The sequence below is a fragment of the Elephantulus edwardii genome, unplaced genomic scaffold (assembly GCF_000299155.1).
Source record: "Elephantulus edwardii isolate Elephantulus edwardi_28Jun2011 unplaced genomic scaffold, EleEdw1.0 scaffold00039, whole genome shotgun sequence".
In the NCBI taxonomy this organism is placed as follows: Eukaryota; Metazoa; Chordata; class Mammalia; order Macroscelidea; family Macroscelididae; genus Elephantulus; species Elephantulus edwardii.
Genome location: NW_006399789.1, coordinates 6,758,083 through 6,774,909, shown reverse-complemented (window position 1 = coordinate 6,774,909; position 16,827 = coordinate 6,758,083). Strand labels below are relative to the sequence as shown.

At 40.9% G+C, this 16,827-nt stretch overlaps 1 protein-coding gene and 1 non-coding gene across 2 annotated transcripts in view; one reads left to right on the top strand and one right to left on the bottom strand.

The window, feature by feature from the left end:
- The window catches only part of IL20RA (interleukin 20 receptor, alpha), a 26,384-nt gene extending 9,965 nt beyond the window's left edge, over positions 1-16,419 (bottom strand). The window contains exons 1-4 of the mRNA XM_006884952.1: positions 16,286-16,419; positions 3,105-3,283; positions 1,061-1,236; positions 413-554 (exon numbers count right to left, since the gene is read on the bottom strand). Coding sequence (XP_006885014.1) covers positions 413-554; positions 1,061-1,236; positions 3,105-3,283; positions 16,286-16,362 — 574 coding nt within the window. The 5' untranslated portion in view covers positions 16,363-16,419. The remainder of the gene's footprint in view (positions 1-412; positions 555-1,060; positions 1,237-3,104; positions 3,284-16,285) is intronic.
- TRNAK-CUU lies at positions 12,666-12,738 on the top strand. The gene has a single exon. It is a non-coding gene; the product is annotated as a tRNA-Lys (tRNA).
- Positions 16,420-16,827: the final 408 nt, after the last annotated feature.

The following is a 16,827-nucleotide window of genomic DNA, read 5'->3' as shown; positions in this document are numbered from 1 at the left end:
AGAGACCAGACAGAGTAACATTTCTGAAAGAGGCCATGGGTGTTGTAAATTACTAAGCCTTTGACTGCTAACAGAAAGGCTGATCCTTTAATTCACCCAGAGATGTCTCAGAAGTAAGATCTTGCAATCTGCTTCCACAGATTACAATCTTGAAAACCCTCTGTGCTATCTTCCTCTCTGCATTACATGGGAGATAGGAGTTCAGAGTGACTTGATGGAAACTTTTTTGGTCTGTTTTGTTATTTAACAAGCCACGGGCTTGATGGCATGTCTGATGATGGCTGCTTTCACCATGACTTCAACATGTTTCTGTTAGGTGTGAGTTTGTGAAATCCTTGTCTAAACTGCCACACTTCCTTTCTGGTTTTATCAGATTTTCTGCCTCAGAAGAGCTGAGGTTTTGTAAACTTACCTTTCAAAGTACTGACACACTGCTTCTCAGAAGGCTGAGTTAGGCGAGGAGGCCCCAGGACCAGGGACTCCACGCGGACACAGTACTGGGTGTCAGGCTCCAAGCCGCGAACCAGTGAGTGGTTGGTCACACACTGTACCCACTAAGGGGACAATAAACAGTATTTAGGGTCTCAGATGGCAGGTACCACCCAAAACAAAAGTCTCAGAAGGAACTCAGCCTTATCTTTTAGCTCAGGATGGTATGGTGAGAACTAAATAGGAACAGAAACCTGTGAGTGTCAGAACTCAAAGGGACGGCCTTGTGTTCCCCGGTCCTGTAAGCTTTCTGCCTTTTAGGAAATACAGTCGTACCATTTTCCTACTGCTTGCTTTAGAGGAAAATACTTGCAATTTCCTTCTCTGAAAGGTCCTCACTACCACCCCTTTTACTCTAACTGCATAGCAAGAAATGCCCTTGTTGAACTCTGTCTTCTCACTTGCTAACCTTTTCCCTTCTTGGAGAGTGAGTGATTGACAGGGGTACACAAGGAAAAGCTCTCCATCAAAGGGAAACAGGAAATCAAGCTACACTCCAACTGTAAGCTCACACTGAGTTAACGGTGCCTGTAAAATAGGAGGGCAGCTCTTCGGTAAGCTTCAGACTCACCATTCTATTGGATTTGGTATTGTACACGGACACATTATACTTCAGAGTAGGGAAGATTTGTTGCATAGAAACAGAGCCTTCTTCTGAATTTCTCTTCCATTTTTCTGGAGCCGTCAGAATTATTAAAATGGACTTCTCATCAGTAGTTAAAGCAATTGCTGGTGGGCCAATTTGTGCTTAAAGGGAAAGGATAATTGTCATGTCCAGAGGTAAAAAATCACCCTAGATAAAACTACAGTAAAATTCTCCTGAGATAAATGTCCTAAAATCCACCTTCTTGTTAAGTATGAAACAATCACTTCACAACCTCGAAATATTAAAACCGTTCAGTGTTATATGTCCTTATTTCCTAATTATGGAGATAACCAACATTTGATAAAAATACACTTGCTAACCCTCCTGGGACTTCAAAAATTCATGACAAAGAAATTTAATATGATTTGACAGTGGTGAAAGTCAGACATGGAGGAATAAAGAGCTGCTGAAGACCTTGGAATGAAGCAACTGGAATGATCTTGAACAGAAGTTAGCTATCTTTTACCATAAAAAGCCCACAGTTAACATTTTACGCCTTGAAGGGCACATGATCTCCATCACAACCCCTCAACGCTGCCTTCAGAAGTAATGCACAAATGATTGACAGTCGCTGGTTCCAAACCAATTTCATTTGTGGATAATAGAATTTTACCTAGTTTTATGTAGCACAAAATATTCTTATTTTGTTTTTTAATGCAGGTCAAATTAAGGTAACATAAAATTAACTGTTTTCAAGTGAACCTTTCAGTGGCATTAGTACATTCCCAATGTTATACCCACTAGACTTGTCTAATACCAGAACTTTTCATTATCCCTAAAGGAAACCCTATTCCCATTAAACAGTTACTCCTTCCTCATTATTTCCCCACTCTCAGTCCCTGGGAACCACAAACCTGCTTTTCATTTACCTGTTCTGGGCTTTTCATGGAAAAGAAATAATACACTATGTGACTTTTTGTGCTTAGCTTCTTTTATTGTTGTTGTTGCTGTTATTGTAGTTACCTTTGAGTTGAGCACGACTCATAGTAACTCTATCAACAAAAGGCCTGAAGCCCCCTCTATAACTATCAACATTTATCAAAGTTCATCTAGTTTCTGGAGGCATGTTATTTAGGATGTGGATGCCACTCCTCTTCCTTTATTAAGCATGATATTTTAAAGGTTCATCCTTATTGTGTCCTTTTTGTAACTGAATACTGTTCCATTTTATCTATATAACACAATATATTTATTAACCACCACCCTTTTTAAAAAGTCATCTGAAAATACGTCAAATCCTTTTTTAGCTCTTGGACCACAGCAAAACAGGAATGAGGAAAATGAGGTGAGAAATGGCATTCAGGATTGTAGTCTATGACTCGACAGCACTTTAACAACAAAAACAACAACAATAGGAGAGACAGGAGAGCATTATGCTAAGTGAACTAACTCTGTCCCACGAGGACAAATACTACATAAAACCATTATTGTAGAATGAGTTATGAGGATCCAAGCAGTGGCGGGAAGGGGGTAGTGGAAGCAGAGGCGTGAGGATGGGTGAGGAGGGGAGATGTTATTTATAGGGCTGCACAATTTGGGGGAGGGTAGGGGTGAAGGAAATGGGAAGGATCTTGTGTGAAAAACAATGTTTTGAACCTTGTAGGTAAATCAATATAATTTTTTTGTTTTTTAAAAGAAGATAAAAAGAGAGATTATTTGGCCATCAGTTCATTGAAAAGATGAGACTGAAACCTGGCCCTGGCCACTCAGTCAGCTGGTGTGGAATGGAGACAGCAGAAGTTGTCTCAAGGGAGTGGTTGTCTAGAGGCTGGGACTATTAAATCAGGAGGCCAGATTTACTTTATGGAACACATTTCTAACAGACAAATGGACACAGTGGCTGCAAACTGTGAGTCTGCAACAGGCTGGAGAAGGTTTCACTCTGTTGTGTCCTGGGTTGATGTGAGTTGAGTTGGAAGTGACTTCACAATATCTAACAACAACTACGACAGACAGTTACGTTACTTACTTTCTAAATATGGATAGAACCGTCGAGTTTCTGCCCATTTGGAACAATTAGCTTTCCAAATGGCCTTAACTCTAGCATAATATTGGTGCTCATAGTCAGAAGTTTCAGCTGAGAGATCACAGTGTGTCCTGTTGATATTCCTGCACTCAGGTTTATCCAGCCATTTCCTTTGTCCATATCTGCAAAGAAGGAAATTGTGAATTAATACTGAGATTCTCCTAGTACATAACTCAGTCATTATATAAAACTGAATGGAATTTAAGACCTCTCTTTTAGAAAAACAAAAGTTCCTGTCATTTTGATAAAAGAAACGCATTTTGCTGCTGGCAATTTTTTTATTAGCTGTCAGGAATATGAGTCAGAGTTTCTGTAAGCACCTTCTGTTTCTGTGAATTATAAATGTGGATAGTACATTCTGAAAGCACTTGTTTTTTTGCACAGTAAAGATCTTACACATTGTGTGATTAATCCTCCTGGTAATTATTTATGTTTTTAGTCCACTATGTATAGTAAGGATTGTTTGATCTGATGACGATGAAGAACAGAGCAAGAAAACACTGCATGGTTCAAAATCGGGAAAGGAGCATGCCAGGGAGGGTCCTGTCTTCATACCTTTCCAATGTGTATGTGGAATAGATCATTCAGGAGACTGGGCTTTATGGGGAGGAATGTGGCATCAGGACTGGAGGAAGACTCATCAACAACCTGCATTATGCAGATGACACAACCTTTCTTGCTGAAACGGATAAGAACCTGAAACATTTGCTGCAGAAGGTCAAGGATTGTAATCTCCAATATGGACTGAAGCTCAACATCAAGAAGGCAAAGATTCTCACCACTGGGACATGAGAGAAGAAGAGATTGAAGTTGTTAACAATTACAGCTTGCTCGGCTCCACAATCAACACTATTGGCATCAGCAGTCAGGAACTCAAAAGACCAAATGCTTTGGAGAAGTCTGCTCTCAGGGACCTCTCCAAAATGCTAAAGAGTAGTAATGTAAGTTTAGGGACTAAGGTGCACCTGATCCAGGCCACAGTCTTTGGAATTACTTGCTATGCATTAGAGAGCTGAATGAGTAAGGACGACAGAAGAAGAATCAGTGCCTTTAAGATGTGGTTCTGGAGAAGAGTATTGAACATGTTGAGGACTGCCATGAGAACAAACAGGTCTATATTGGAGAAGGTAAAAGAAAATTTCTCCTTGGAGGCAAGGACTTTGAAGCTCTGTCTCACATACCTTAGGTATGTGGCCAGGATAGACCAGTCCTTGTAGGACACCATGCTTAGGAGTGTGGGAGGCAGTGCAGGAGAGAAAGATCCGGGATGAGATGGATTGACACAGTGACTGGGATAATGGGAGTAGGTGTGTCCGAGTCAGTGAGACTGGTTCAGGACAGGGCAGGGCTCAGTGCCATTGTATATAGGGTCACTATGAGTCACAGGAGACATGATGGTACATAACAACAACAACAACAACAGGGACTGTTTGGTGGAGTAAGAAAAATTAAATTTTTCCTTTGGAAGAAAAATATCTTTGGCATTCATAGAAAATTTTAAAATTACTGGCATCAGTGGTTCTGAGGGGGAAGTTGATAGGTTGAAGAATAAACCCAATTTTACATTTTCAACAATGGAGAGTAGTGATGATGATGACGGTACTGACTAACATACTGCTGTCGCGTGGATTTCAACTCGTAGCAAAACTACAGGACAGAGTAGAACTTGCTGATAGCACTTCTGAAGCTGTAAATCTTTGTAGAAGAAATCTACCTCATCAGTTTCTTGTTTAAATTATCAACCTTTGAATTAGCATATCACTGCTTAATCCACTGTGCTGTCATAGTTCCATGATACTAATATTGTTCTCGTCTGTGTTTCTGGGGAGCTCTGATAGTTTAGTGGTAATAAACTGTGCCGCCAGTTCAAAGGTATGTGGTTCAAATCTGCTAATTGCTCCAGTGGAGAAAAATGGACAATTTTCTTCTGGTTGATTTACTGCCTCTGAAAAGCCACTGGATGGTCAGCTATCGGCTGATCATGACAGTATGCAATAATAACATTTCTATTTCTTTCCTTTGTTAAACACCTAACACAACAACAAATAAAAACAAACAAAAAAGTATCCAACAAAACCAAACCCACCACTGCTAAAGCTGGTTTGGATTCATAGAGATATTCCGCTGGGTTTCCAAGGCTGGAACTTTGTAAGGGAGGGAGACTGTTTTTCTCTTAAGGACCAACTGGCAGATTCAAATTACTAGCAGGGCTATTAGTAGCCTAGCCTCTCACTCCTATTTCACTAGGGCACCTTCATAGTAAGTTGTTGTGTTATTGGGTTCTACAGAATTGGAACCAACTCTTACCTGACCCTCCAGCTGGTTTTCAGACATCTCCAGAGTCCTGAGAAGCAACGATGTCAATCTAGAGTCTAAGGTGCACCTGATTCAGGCCATGGTCTTTGCAATTACCTGCTATGCATAAGAGAACTGGACAATGACTAAGAATGACAGAAGAATTGATGTCTTTGAGTTGTGGTGCTGGAGAAGAGTCTTGAACATACCATGGACTGCCAAGAAAACAAATAGGTCTGTCTTGGAGAGACTGAAACCAAGTCTCTCCTTGGAGGCTAGGACTTTGAAGCTCCATGTCACACACTTTGGGCACGTGGCAGGAGGGACTAGTCCTTGGAGAAGGACATCATGCTCGGAAGGGTGGAAGGACAGTGCAGGAGAGGAAAACCCTGGATGAGAAGGATTGATACAGGAACTAGGGAAATGGAGGTTGGTGTGTCAAGAGTCAATGAGCCTGGCTCAGGACAGGGCAGGCTTCAGAGCTGTTGTACATAGGGTTGCTATGAGTCGCAGGTGACGAGATGGCACACAAAATAAAAACAACATGTTGAGAAAAAAGAAACCTGCTGATTTTTCTTTAAAAAAGACTCACAACAACAGTAGCAGCAGCAGCAGCAGCAGCACCTCCCAGTTGTTGAATGGTTACTACTTGCCTGGTGCTTTAAAGGTGGTCATATACTTACACAAGCTCAAGAGGCGAATACCGTTATCTCCATTATTCATATCGGGAAAATAATAGTAAGAGAGCTAGTGCTGGCTCAGGGCCACACGGAGTGAGTGATGGAGCCTTTCATTCCAAGGCTTATGTTGTCATGAGCATTTCCTGCCTCCTTAATCAAACTGATAACATGAGAGAAGGAATTATTGTATCAGAGTACCATCATGAACTATTATCCCAGAGTATCATCCACCCACAAAGACAGCTGATCAGACAGAAACACAGTGCACATAAATGATGCAGTCAGTCTTCACCGCGGTGCTGAGTACAAATTGGCTCGTGACAAAGAAGAAGGAGTCCAACAATCATTTGTTGAGATGTACTCTGTGGTTATCCTTCCACTTGCACCCACTATAGCCATGGGAGTCAGTCAGAGAAGATGGGAAATCAAACAAGTGCAATTAAACATAATGAGGGTCAGTCTAGGAGAACATGACAGAGACACAGGGACTCTTAAGCCTGGGTCAGGTAAAGCTGAGACAAGAAGGAAGAAAATCTTGAGCATTTAACAAGGAAAGAAATCAATGTTTTGGGAAGAAGAAGGAAGAGCCCGAATGAAGGCCAAACACTTAGAAAAAAACAAACAAAACCTCTGGTGTGGCTGGGTGGTCGGAGTGGGTTAGAACAAAAGATGAGTCTGAAGGGGAAGGGGGTAAAGAGAGAAGGAGGGCCAAGCTAGGGGATATGATATGTGCTTGATTGTCCATGGAAAGGGTGCAGGTTTGAGTTGATCCAGAGACACTGGAAGAAGAAAGATCTGGTGAGAATGAGCCACACAGTCCTGCTGTGACACACATGAAGTCTCTGTGGCTTGGAACAGACTCAGTGGCAACTGGGTCTGCTAAGACATTAAGAAATTGAGGAAGAGAAGGTGTTAAGAATGAGATCTGTATCTGCCTGAGTAGATGACAGAAGAGTGGTATCTTTTGTAAGAGAAGAATACCCAAGAAGAGAGAGTTTGAAGTAGGGTGATACTGGCTAGAAGAAGGGAGAGAATGAGTTCAGGTAAATGTGGACGGTGCATTTTGAAAGGATCTGTTTCACTTTTGTACAGCAACATTTTAATAGATTGTGTGATTAATCTTTCTGGTAACTATGTGATAGTCTCGCATGCATATTAAGGACAGCTGGATGGACTAAGAAGAGTTAAGCTTCAATAAAAGTTGTGTTTTTTAAAAATTTATTATTAATTTCAATGAAAATTTACAGAGAATTTGGATTTCCATTCATTCATTGTTGCACTTTTCTCCCCTCCCAACCCTCCCCACTAGTGCACTACCCTATTGGAAAAGTAAAAGAAAAATTCTTTCATTGTTTTACAATCCCTTCCCCCAGGTCCACTCCACTAGGCAGCCTTCGCTCTGGACTCCTTTAATGACAAAAATACCCAATCACATATCCGTTTTAAACAGTTCTCTCCCTCATGTTTCAATGCAGTATACATTATTAAACCCACTTTTCTCAGTCTCCCCCCAAGCCCGAGGTCAGTCCTGTTTTACAATAGTGGCACTATGCAGTATTTGTCCTTTTGTGACTGAGATACTTCACTGAGCATAATGCCCTCCAGGGTCACCCATTTTGAATAATATTGCATGAGTTGCTTGTTTTTCAATTCAACATAGTATTCCATTGTGTGAATATACTACAGCTTCTCTATCCATTCATTTGTTGATGGACACTTAAGTTGTTTCCAACTCCTTGCTATTGTGAACAAAGATGCAATAAACATGGGTGTGCATATATCTGCTTGGATGTCAGTTATGGTGCTTTGGGGTATATTCCCAGTAGTGGAATTGCTGGGTCAAATGATATCTCTGTTTGGAACTTTTTGAGAAAGTGCCATACCGCCTTCCACAGTGGTTGCACCATTTTACACTCCTACCAACAGTGAATAAGGATTCCAGTTTCTCTACAACCACACCAGCATTTGTTGCTTGCTGTTCTGTTAAATTTTGCTATTTTGACTGGGGTGAGACTATATCTAATAGTTGTTTTGAACAAGTTGGGTTTTATAAAAGATACTCAAATGTAGTTGTTGAGTAGGCTATGATATTCAGGAGAAGGGTGAGTGGGAGGCAGAAATTTTAGAGTCAAAGGCATAAAACTGATCATTAAATGCAGTTAAGTGTGACAAGATGGTAGGCAATGTTGTTGTTGTGAGATGCCATCGAATAGAGTTTGACTCGTTAGACATGTGAACAGGTTTGAACCCTGTCCTAGTCTGTGCCATTTTCATACTTTCTGACACATCAGAGCCCATTGCTACAGTCACATGTCAATCCACTTGGTTGAAGGTCTTCCTCTCCTTCACTGACACTCCACCCTTCTAAGCATCATGTCACTCTCCAAGGAACAGTCCCTCTAAGCAACATGCCTGAAGTATGTGAGGCAAAGCTTCACATTCTTACCTCCACAGAACACTCTGGCTGAATCTTCTCCAAGACACACTTATTCATTCTCTTGGCTGTCCATGGGATCTTCAGTGCTCCTCTCCAATACCACAGCTCAAAGGTGTTGATTCCTCGTTGGCCATACCTACTCATTGTCCAGCTTTCAGATACATAGCAAGTGATTAGAAAGACCATGGCCTGAATGAGTCACACCTTAGTCCTCAAACTGACATCATTACTCTTCAACAATTTGGAGAGGTCCCTAACTGTAGACTTTCCCACTGCAATATGACTCCTAACTTCTTGACTGCTGGTACCAAGGGTGTTAATTATAGACCCAAGAAAGATGAAGTTGTTGACAGTTTCAATCTCGTCTCCATCCATCACAATGTTGCCTATCAATCCAGTGGCAAGAATCTTAGTTTTCTTGACATTGGGATGCAGTCCATAGTGGAGGCTGCATTACTTGATCTTCTGCACCAAGTGCTTCACGTCCTCCTCACTTTCAGCAAGCAAGGTTGTGTCATCTGCATAACGCAGGTCATGATGAGTCTCCCTAAGATCCTGATGTCATGTACCTCCTTATAAGAGTTCAGCCTCTTGAATAACTTGCTCAGCATACAAATTGAATAGGTATGGAGAGAGAATATAACCCTGACACACTCCCCTTCTAATTCTAAACCCAAGATGTATGCCTAAGCTGGTAGACCTAACAATAACTATTCTACAAATGGTGCTTATGCATGGCAAAAAAAAAAAAAATCTGTGCAATGTCTCTCTGAGAGAGGAACTTTTCCTTGGCTCCTTCTTCCAGAGACTGTTTTAGCAACTTTATCTTCATCTGTTTTTGGCTTATTTTTGTTTAAATGCTTATTGTTTATGTCAAATAAAAGTAGTTAAATTAAAAAGAAACTATAAAGGTAGTTAAATTAAAAAGAAATTGTAAGGGTTGTAATTTTCTAGTAATAATCAGAAACATTTCCCAAGTGTCTAACACGTGTGCGCTGGGACAGGAGCTAAGAATGATCATACTTTCTCTTTTCATTATTGCAACAACCTCAAGACTCAACAGCTCTTGGAGTTGTTACAATAACTGCTTCATCCCATTTTCACAGATAGAGAAAGTGAGGCAGAAAAGGAGAGATTAAATTTGTTCATATGTCAAGCTAAAGTCTGAGATTTGGATCTCAGCTATACCTCACTATATTATCTAAAACTCTCTCTGGAATTTGAACCAGGCTTCCCTGATCCCCAGTTTTGTGCTCTTAATGCTACACTATTATCTTCTGCCTTCAGTTTATTGGCAGAGCTAACTTAAATGTTTGTAAAAATTACACATCTTACCTGAAAATACACATCACTCAAATGTATAAGCACATACTTCTCAAGATTATGCAGCGAGGCTCACACCCTGGCTCTGAAGCAAGGATGGGCTGCAATCCCGAGGTGGGAGCCTCTGGCAATGAAATCCACCCCCTCCCCCCATGTGCCCACACAGCGTCCACATGCACAGACACGCCGGAGTGCCTACCTGATAAGATTGCTTAGAAGTTGCCCAATCTAATACATCAGCTCTCACAGAGCCGTGGTTACGAGGCCTATTTGCTTTTTTAATCGCTTTTTTAAACGCCATATACAGAAGAAAGACTGAGCAAGCTCTTTGCTCCACCTAACGGAAGAGGAGGTGAGGACACACTTGTGAGCCATTTCCTATTGCAGCGGCGTTTGTCTTCCTAAATAAATAACAGACTCCTGAGAAGCTGAGTAAGATGTGTAATTTTAACAAGAAATGGAGGAAATGATAATGAGGGTCTAGATTTGAGGTTGCTGTGAACAGCAGCTGAATCCGTCCACCGGGTGTAGTTGTCAGATTTTCTTTTTTTGCAAAGTAAAAAAAAAAAAAAGAAAGAAAAAGAAAAAAATGAAGACTCTTTTTCATAAGCATAGTACATGCTTGGGTTTTATTCCCCCATTGAAACATTCAAAACATTCAGAAAAAATACAGTCCAGAAGGAAAAAGAAAAAAAAAAACCCACCAAACACCCCCTCTGAAACCCATCGACCTGAAACACACGGTGTGTACAACTCTGCACACCGAGTAAAGCTGTGACACGGGAAGTGGAACCAATAGTGTTTCAAAAACCAGCCGTGCCACCCACGTGGACAAGTGTGGGTGGAGTTTCCAAACTAAAACGAGAAAGAAAGATGTGGAAATCTGCATATAAAAAAAATGGACAGTGAAAACTTGATAAAGTATGGAAAATGAATCTTTCATGTTGCAAGGCACTAAAAATATGAATGAGAAAAATCTGTGCTTCCTCAAAGTAGTAACTTTAATGATGCGGCTGGAGTAAAGCTTTTAAGACTTGTAGCTTTTGATGTGGCGTGGCTCAAAATTATAAGAAACAGCTGCAAACATCTATTAATAATTAGAACATGGAATGTATGAAATACGAATCTAGGAGAATGGGAAGTTGTCAAAAGTGAAATGGAAGGCATACAGATCGATATCCTAGGCATTGGTGAGCTGAAATGGATTGTTGATATTGGTTGTTTTCAAATGGACCAGCGTATATGGTCTACCATACTGAAAATGACAAAATGAAGAGGAATGGTGTAGCATTCACTGTTACAAAGAATCTAAGAATTCAGTTGTAACAAGGTCTTACTGGAAGTACAATGCTGTTAGTGATATGATAATATCTGCTGCCTACAATGAATACCAGTTAATAAAGCTATTATTCAAATTAATAAACTAACACTATGGTGACTTAGTAAGGAGTTGCACTGCCTACTCAAAGGTACACAGTTCAAATTCACTAGGTGCTCTGGGGAAGGAAGGTGGGTAATCTCCTTCCATGTGATTTATTGCCTCTGGAAAATCTGTTGGAGGTTGAACTGAGTCATCTCCAACACAACAGTACATACCAACAAAAAAAACCATGTCAAAGATGGAGAAATTGAATATTCTTACCATCTTCTGCAGTCTGAAACTGATCAAACATGTAATCAAGATGAGTTGGTAATTACTGGTAATTGGAATGGGAATGCCAGAAGGATTGTTGTTGTTGTTGTTATGTGCCGTCGAGTCGCCTGCGACTCATAGCGACCCTATGTACAACAGCCCTAAACTCCTCTCTGTCCTGTGCCAATCGCACTGTCTCTGACACTCCCATCCCAATTATCCCAGTCACTGAATCAATCCACCTCATAGAGGGCCTTCCTCTCCTGCGCCGTCCCTCCACCCTCCCAAGCATGATGTCCCTCTCCAAGGACCGGTCTCTCCTCACTACATGTCCGAAGTAAGTTAGACGGAGCCTCAGAATCCTTGCCTCCAAGGAGCCACCCGGTTTAACCCTCTCCAGGACAAATCTATTTGTTTTCCTAGCAGTCCATGGTATTCTCAATACTCTTCTCCAGCACCACAGCTCAAAGGCATCCATTCTCCTTCTATCCTCCTTGGTCATTGTCCAACTCTCTGATGCATAACAGGTGATTGTGAAGACCATGGCCTGTATCAGACGCACCTTAGTCTCCAGAGAGACAGCACTGCTCTTCAGCACTTTGGAGAGGTCCCTAACAGCAGACTTTCCCATGGCAATGCGCCTTTTAATTTCCTGGCTGCTGGTGCCAAGACTGTTGACTATGGAGCCAAGCAAACGAAAGCTGTGTACAATCTCAATTTCTTCACCATCCATCCTGATGCTGCCAATTGGTCCAGTGGTGAGAATCTTTGTCTTCTTGACATTGAGCCTCAATCCATATTGTAGGCTGCAGTCCTTGACACTCTGCAGCAGGGGCTTCAGGTCCTCCTCAGTTTCAGCAAGCAGGGTTGTGTCATCCGCATAACGCAGATTGTTGATAAATCGTCCACCAATCCTGACCCCACATTTCTCCTCATAGAGCCCAGCCTCCTGGATAATCTGTTCTGCATATAGGTTGAAAAGGTATGGAGATAGGATGCATCCCTGGCGTACTCCCTTCCCAATTTTGAACCATGCAGTGTTCCCTTGCTCTGTTCTGATGACTGCCTCCTGGTCCAAGTATAAGTTTCACATTAGAATGATCAAGTGTTCTGGGATTCCCATTCTTCTCAGAGTAGCCCGGCTAGCTCAGTCGGTAGAGCATGAAACTCTTAATCTCAGGGTCGTGGGTTCAAGCCCCACGTTGGGCGTTGGGCCGGAAGGATTAGTAATTAGAAAACATGGCCTTGGGCATAGAAATGACTGGGGATGGCAAACTGGACAAATGCAAGACCAACAATGTACTCATTGCAAATACTTTGTCAACAACATTAATGGTAACTGTACAGTTGGGCCTCACCAAATGGAATACACAGTGATCAAACTGACTAGATGGAAAGAAGTAACAGAGAAACTCAATATTGTCTGCTAGAACAAGGCCAGGGGTTGACTGTGGAATACACTATTAATTGTTGATATGTAGGTTCAAGTTAAAGCTGAAAATAGTGGAAACAAGTCCATAAAAGGCAAAGCATAACTTTGAGTGTTGTTGTTGTGTACCATCAAGTCACAACTGATACACAGCTGACCCTCCAGCATGTTTTCAGAGCCAGTAATCACACAGGAGGAGATTGCCCATACTTCCCCCGTGGAGCAGCTGAAGGATTCGAACTACAAGCCTTCAGGACTACAGCACAGATTCTTACCGCTCGGCCACCACCAGAGCTCCCTAAACTTTGAGTAGACACCACCTAAATTTAGAGACCATCTCAAGAGTAGTTTTGACACACTGACCTCTAATCACTGAAGATCAGGTAACCTGTGAGATGACATTTATAGAATCACACTTGAAGAAACGGCCATGAAAAGAGACAGGAAAAATAGAAAAATCTAAAATGGAAGTCAGAAGAGACTCTAAAATTTAGCATGTAGAGTTGCCAAAGCAAATGGGAAAAATTATGAAGCAAGAGAACGTAACAGAAGATTTCAGAGTACAGCTGGAGAACATAAATCATAGCATTATAAAAAATGTGCAAAGGCCTCAAATTAGAAAACCAAATATGAAGAACATGCTCAAATAGCTCAAGCTGAAAGAACTTAAAAAAAATAATTATGCCTGAAGTTGCAATAGTGAAGGAGTCTATGGGTGAAATGCTGAATAATAGGAATCATCAAGCTAACTGGTCTCTGTTTAACCATTTTAAGAGGCTGCATATAATTATGAATTGATGGTCCTGAAGTAAGAGGTCCAAGGTGCTGGTAAAAACAAGGCTGCAGGACTTATCAGAATACCAGCTTCCACAAACTAACAGCCATAGAAGCACTCGCTCATCTATGTCAAGCCATCTGGTAACCAATGGATTGGAAGAGATCTATACTTGTGCCCATTCTTAAGAAAAATGATCTAACAAAAGGCATAAACTATCAAACAAAGAATATAACACATAAGTAAAAGTTTTCTGAGGTTAACGAAAAAAACAGCTGCTGTAGTACCATGACAGAGAGCAACGTGCAATTCAAGCTGGACTGAGAAGAGAACATGGAAAGGGGGATATGATCACTGACATCTGATGGCTATTGGCTGAAAGATCCTGTTTACTTGTGTTTTATTGTCTATGCAAAGCCATTCAACTGTATGTGTCATAATAAATCATGGACAACATTGCAAAGAATGAGAATTCACAACATTTAGTAGTTGTTTACGTGCAATCTATACATATACCAAGAGCAGAACAAGAGCGTACTGCATGGTTTAAAACCAGGAAGAATGTGCATCACGGATCTCTGCACCATAGTTATTCAATCTGTGTGCTGAGTACATAATTTTAAGAAGATGGACTGTGTGAAGAATATTGTGGCATCAGGAACGATGAAGACTTATCAATAATTTGTAAGATGCAGATGACACAATGCTGCTTTCCAAAAGTGAAGAGAACTAGAAGCATTTACTGATGACAATCAATACTTTTAGTATAGATCATACCTTCACAAGAGGACAAATCCTCACTAATGGACTGATAGACAACATAATGATAAAAAGATAAGAGACTGTCGAAGATTTCTTTTTAATTTAGATCTCCGATCAACAGCCATGAAAGGGGTAGGCAAGAAATCAAACAAAGTATTACATTGAGTACATCTGCTACAAAAAACTTCTTTAAAGTGTTAAGAGGGAACTCTGGTGGCCTAGTGGTAAGGAGCTGTGCTGCAATCCCAAAGGTACACAGTTCATATCCACCATTTGTTCCGAGGAAGATATATGGGCGGTCAATCTCCTCTCATGCAAATAAACTATCTCTGAAAACCCGCTGCAAGGTCAGCTATGGGTTGGTTCTGAGTCAAGGATAAAAAACAACAAATTGTTAAAAAGAAAAGATGTCACTTTGAGGATAAAGGTGTGCCTGAACCAACTGATAGTATTTTCAGTTACTTCATATGCATATTAAAGCTGGACAATGGCTAAGGAAAACAAAAGAACTGATGCCTTTGATTTACAGTGTGGATGAATACGATTTAATGCACCACAGACAGACTGTCAGAGGAATGAACAAAGCTATCTCAGAATGAAGTACTTCTAGAATGCTTCTTGGAAGCAAGGATGACAAGATTTCACCTCAAGTCCTTTGGACATGCTATTAGGGGAGACTAGTCACTGGAGAGGGAGCTTATGTGGTCTAGTGGTGGAGATGATGTGGAGAAAGAGGAACTTTCATATACTGGAGTATAACCACTCCAGAAGGCAGTTTGGCATTTCCTTAACAACTTTAACATAGAGATTCCATATGACCCAGCTATCCCACTGCTAGGAATATACCCCCCAAAAATTAGAACTGGGACAGAAATAGTGATTTGTACACCAGTGTTCATAGCAGGGTTATTCATCATTTCAAGAACATGGACACAGCTCAAATGTTCAACCATAAGCAAATGGATTGAGAAATTGTGGTACATTCACAAGAAAGAATACTACGTAGCACTTGGGAACAAATATTTTGGAAAAATACTACATTACCTGGGAGAGATTGGAGTGCATTATGCTGAGTGAACTAACTCAGTCTCATGAGGACAAATACTGCATAAGACCATAACTGTGAAAAAAGAAGTATAACTAGTAAAAGGGGTGGAAGCTGAGGGGTAAGGGTAAGGATAGGGGGAAATCACAGAGTTGTACAATTTGGTGGTTGGAGGGAGGGTGCAAGGAAAAAGGGAAATATCTGGTGGGGGTATTTGTGGTAATAAAAAACAGGGTAACGGTGGGCATAATTCAATGATGATTACTTTTATAAAACATAATGTATGGGAATGATTATATGAAACACAATGTCAATGAATGAAAATGTGAAACACAATGTACATGAATTACGTATGCAAAGCAATTTAAAAGAAAATTTTTTAAAAAGAAAAAGTTAGTTGCTCAGTTCTGCATTTAGTTTCCCTGAGTCTAAGAAGGCTGTAATTCCAATAAGCTGAGAAGTTTTAGAGATGATGAGTTTTCTTGTTTGCTCCTCCACAGGGGAAGATTTTGATGGACGGCTTTTCTCTATTTAAATATGTTCCCCTTGCCTGAGCACCCCATGCTGTTTTATCGGCAAAGTCTTACTAATTTAATCTAAAAGAAAATGACAGAAAACTTCAACATGAAATAGTCAAAACATTCCTCCCCTCCAATTATTTAATACCATAGATGGTTTATCTTTGCACAAGTCATAGGAGTCTGAGTCTTGTTTATAAATTAGTCAAAGGTAATAACCAACTTACATGAAATACTGCACCGTATAAAGAGCTTCAATTCCTGTTAGGCCCTCCGGTGGATTCCAGTGTAGGACATTCTTCATGTTGATGGATGAGAAGATGATGTTTGTCGGTTTGGGCAAACCACCAGAGACACAGGGAACTGAAAAAGAGCAGAGAGGGACTGACATCTTAGTGAATGAGAAGAAAACATGACCTGTGAGATCAGTTTTGAGAAATGGGACCCAACGAAGCCCACCTTCTAGTGCTCACCCCCTTGAAGACTCCCTCCCAATAAGCCGTGACTCACTCCAACTAGCAAAACCTGGCAGAAAGGGCTCTCAGACTCAGCCTTCAAAAAAAGTCTACGAGCTGAGCTTCCTTGTGGAAGTCCTGAGACTGCCCTTTGACACTCTGCATGAGAGTCTCCAAAGACTCATGTTTTCAGCCAAAAAACAAATAGGCCTATAAGGTGATCAATAACATGAGGGAAGCATGTACTTTGGACAATCAACCCTATAAAAGTAAAAGAGCACCATTTGCCCACGGGTGGCCTAGTGGTAAAGAGC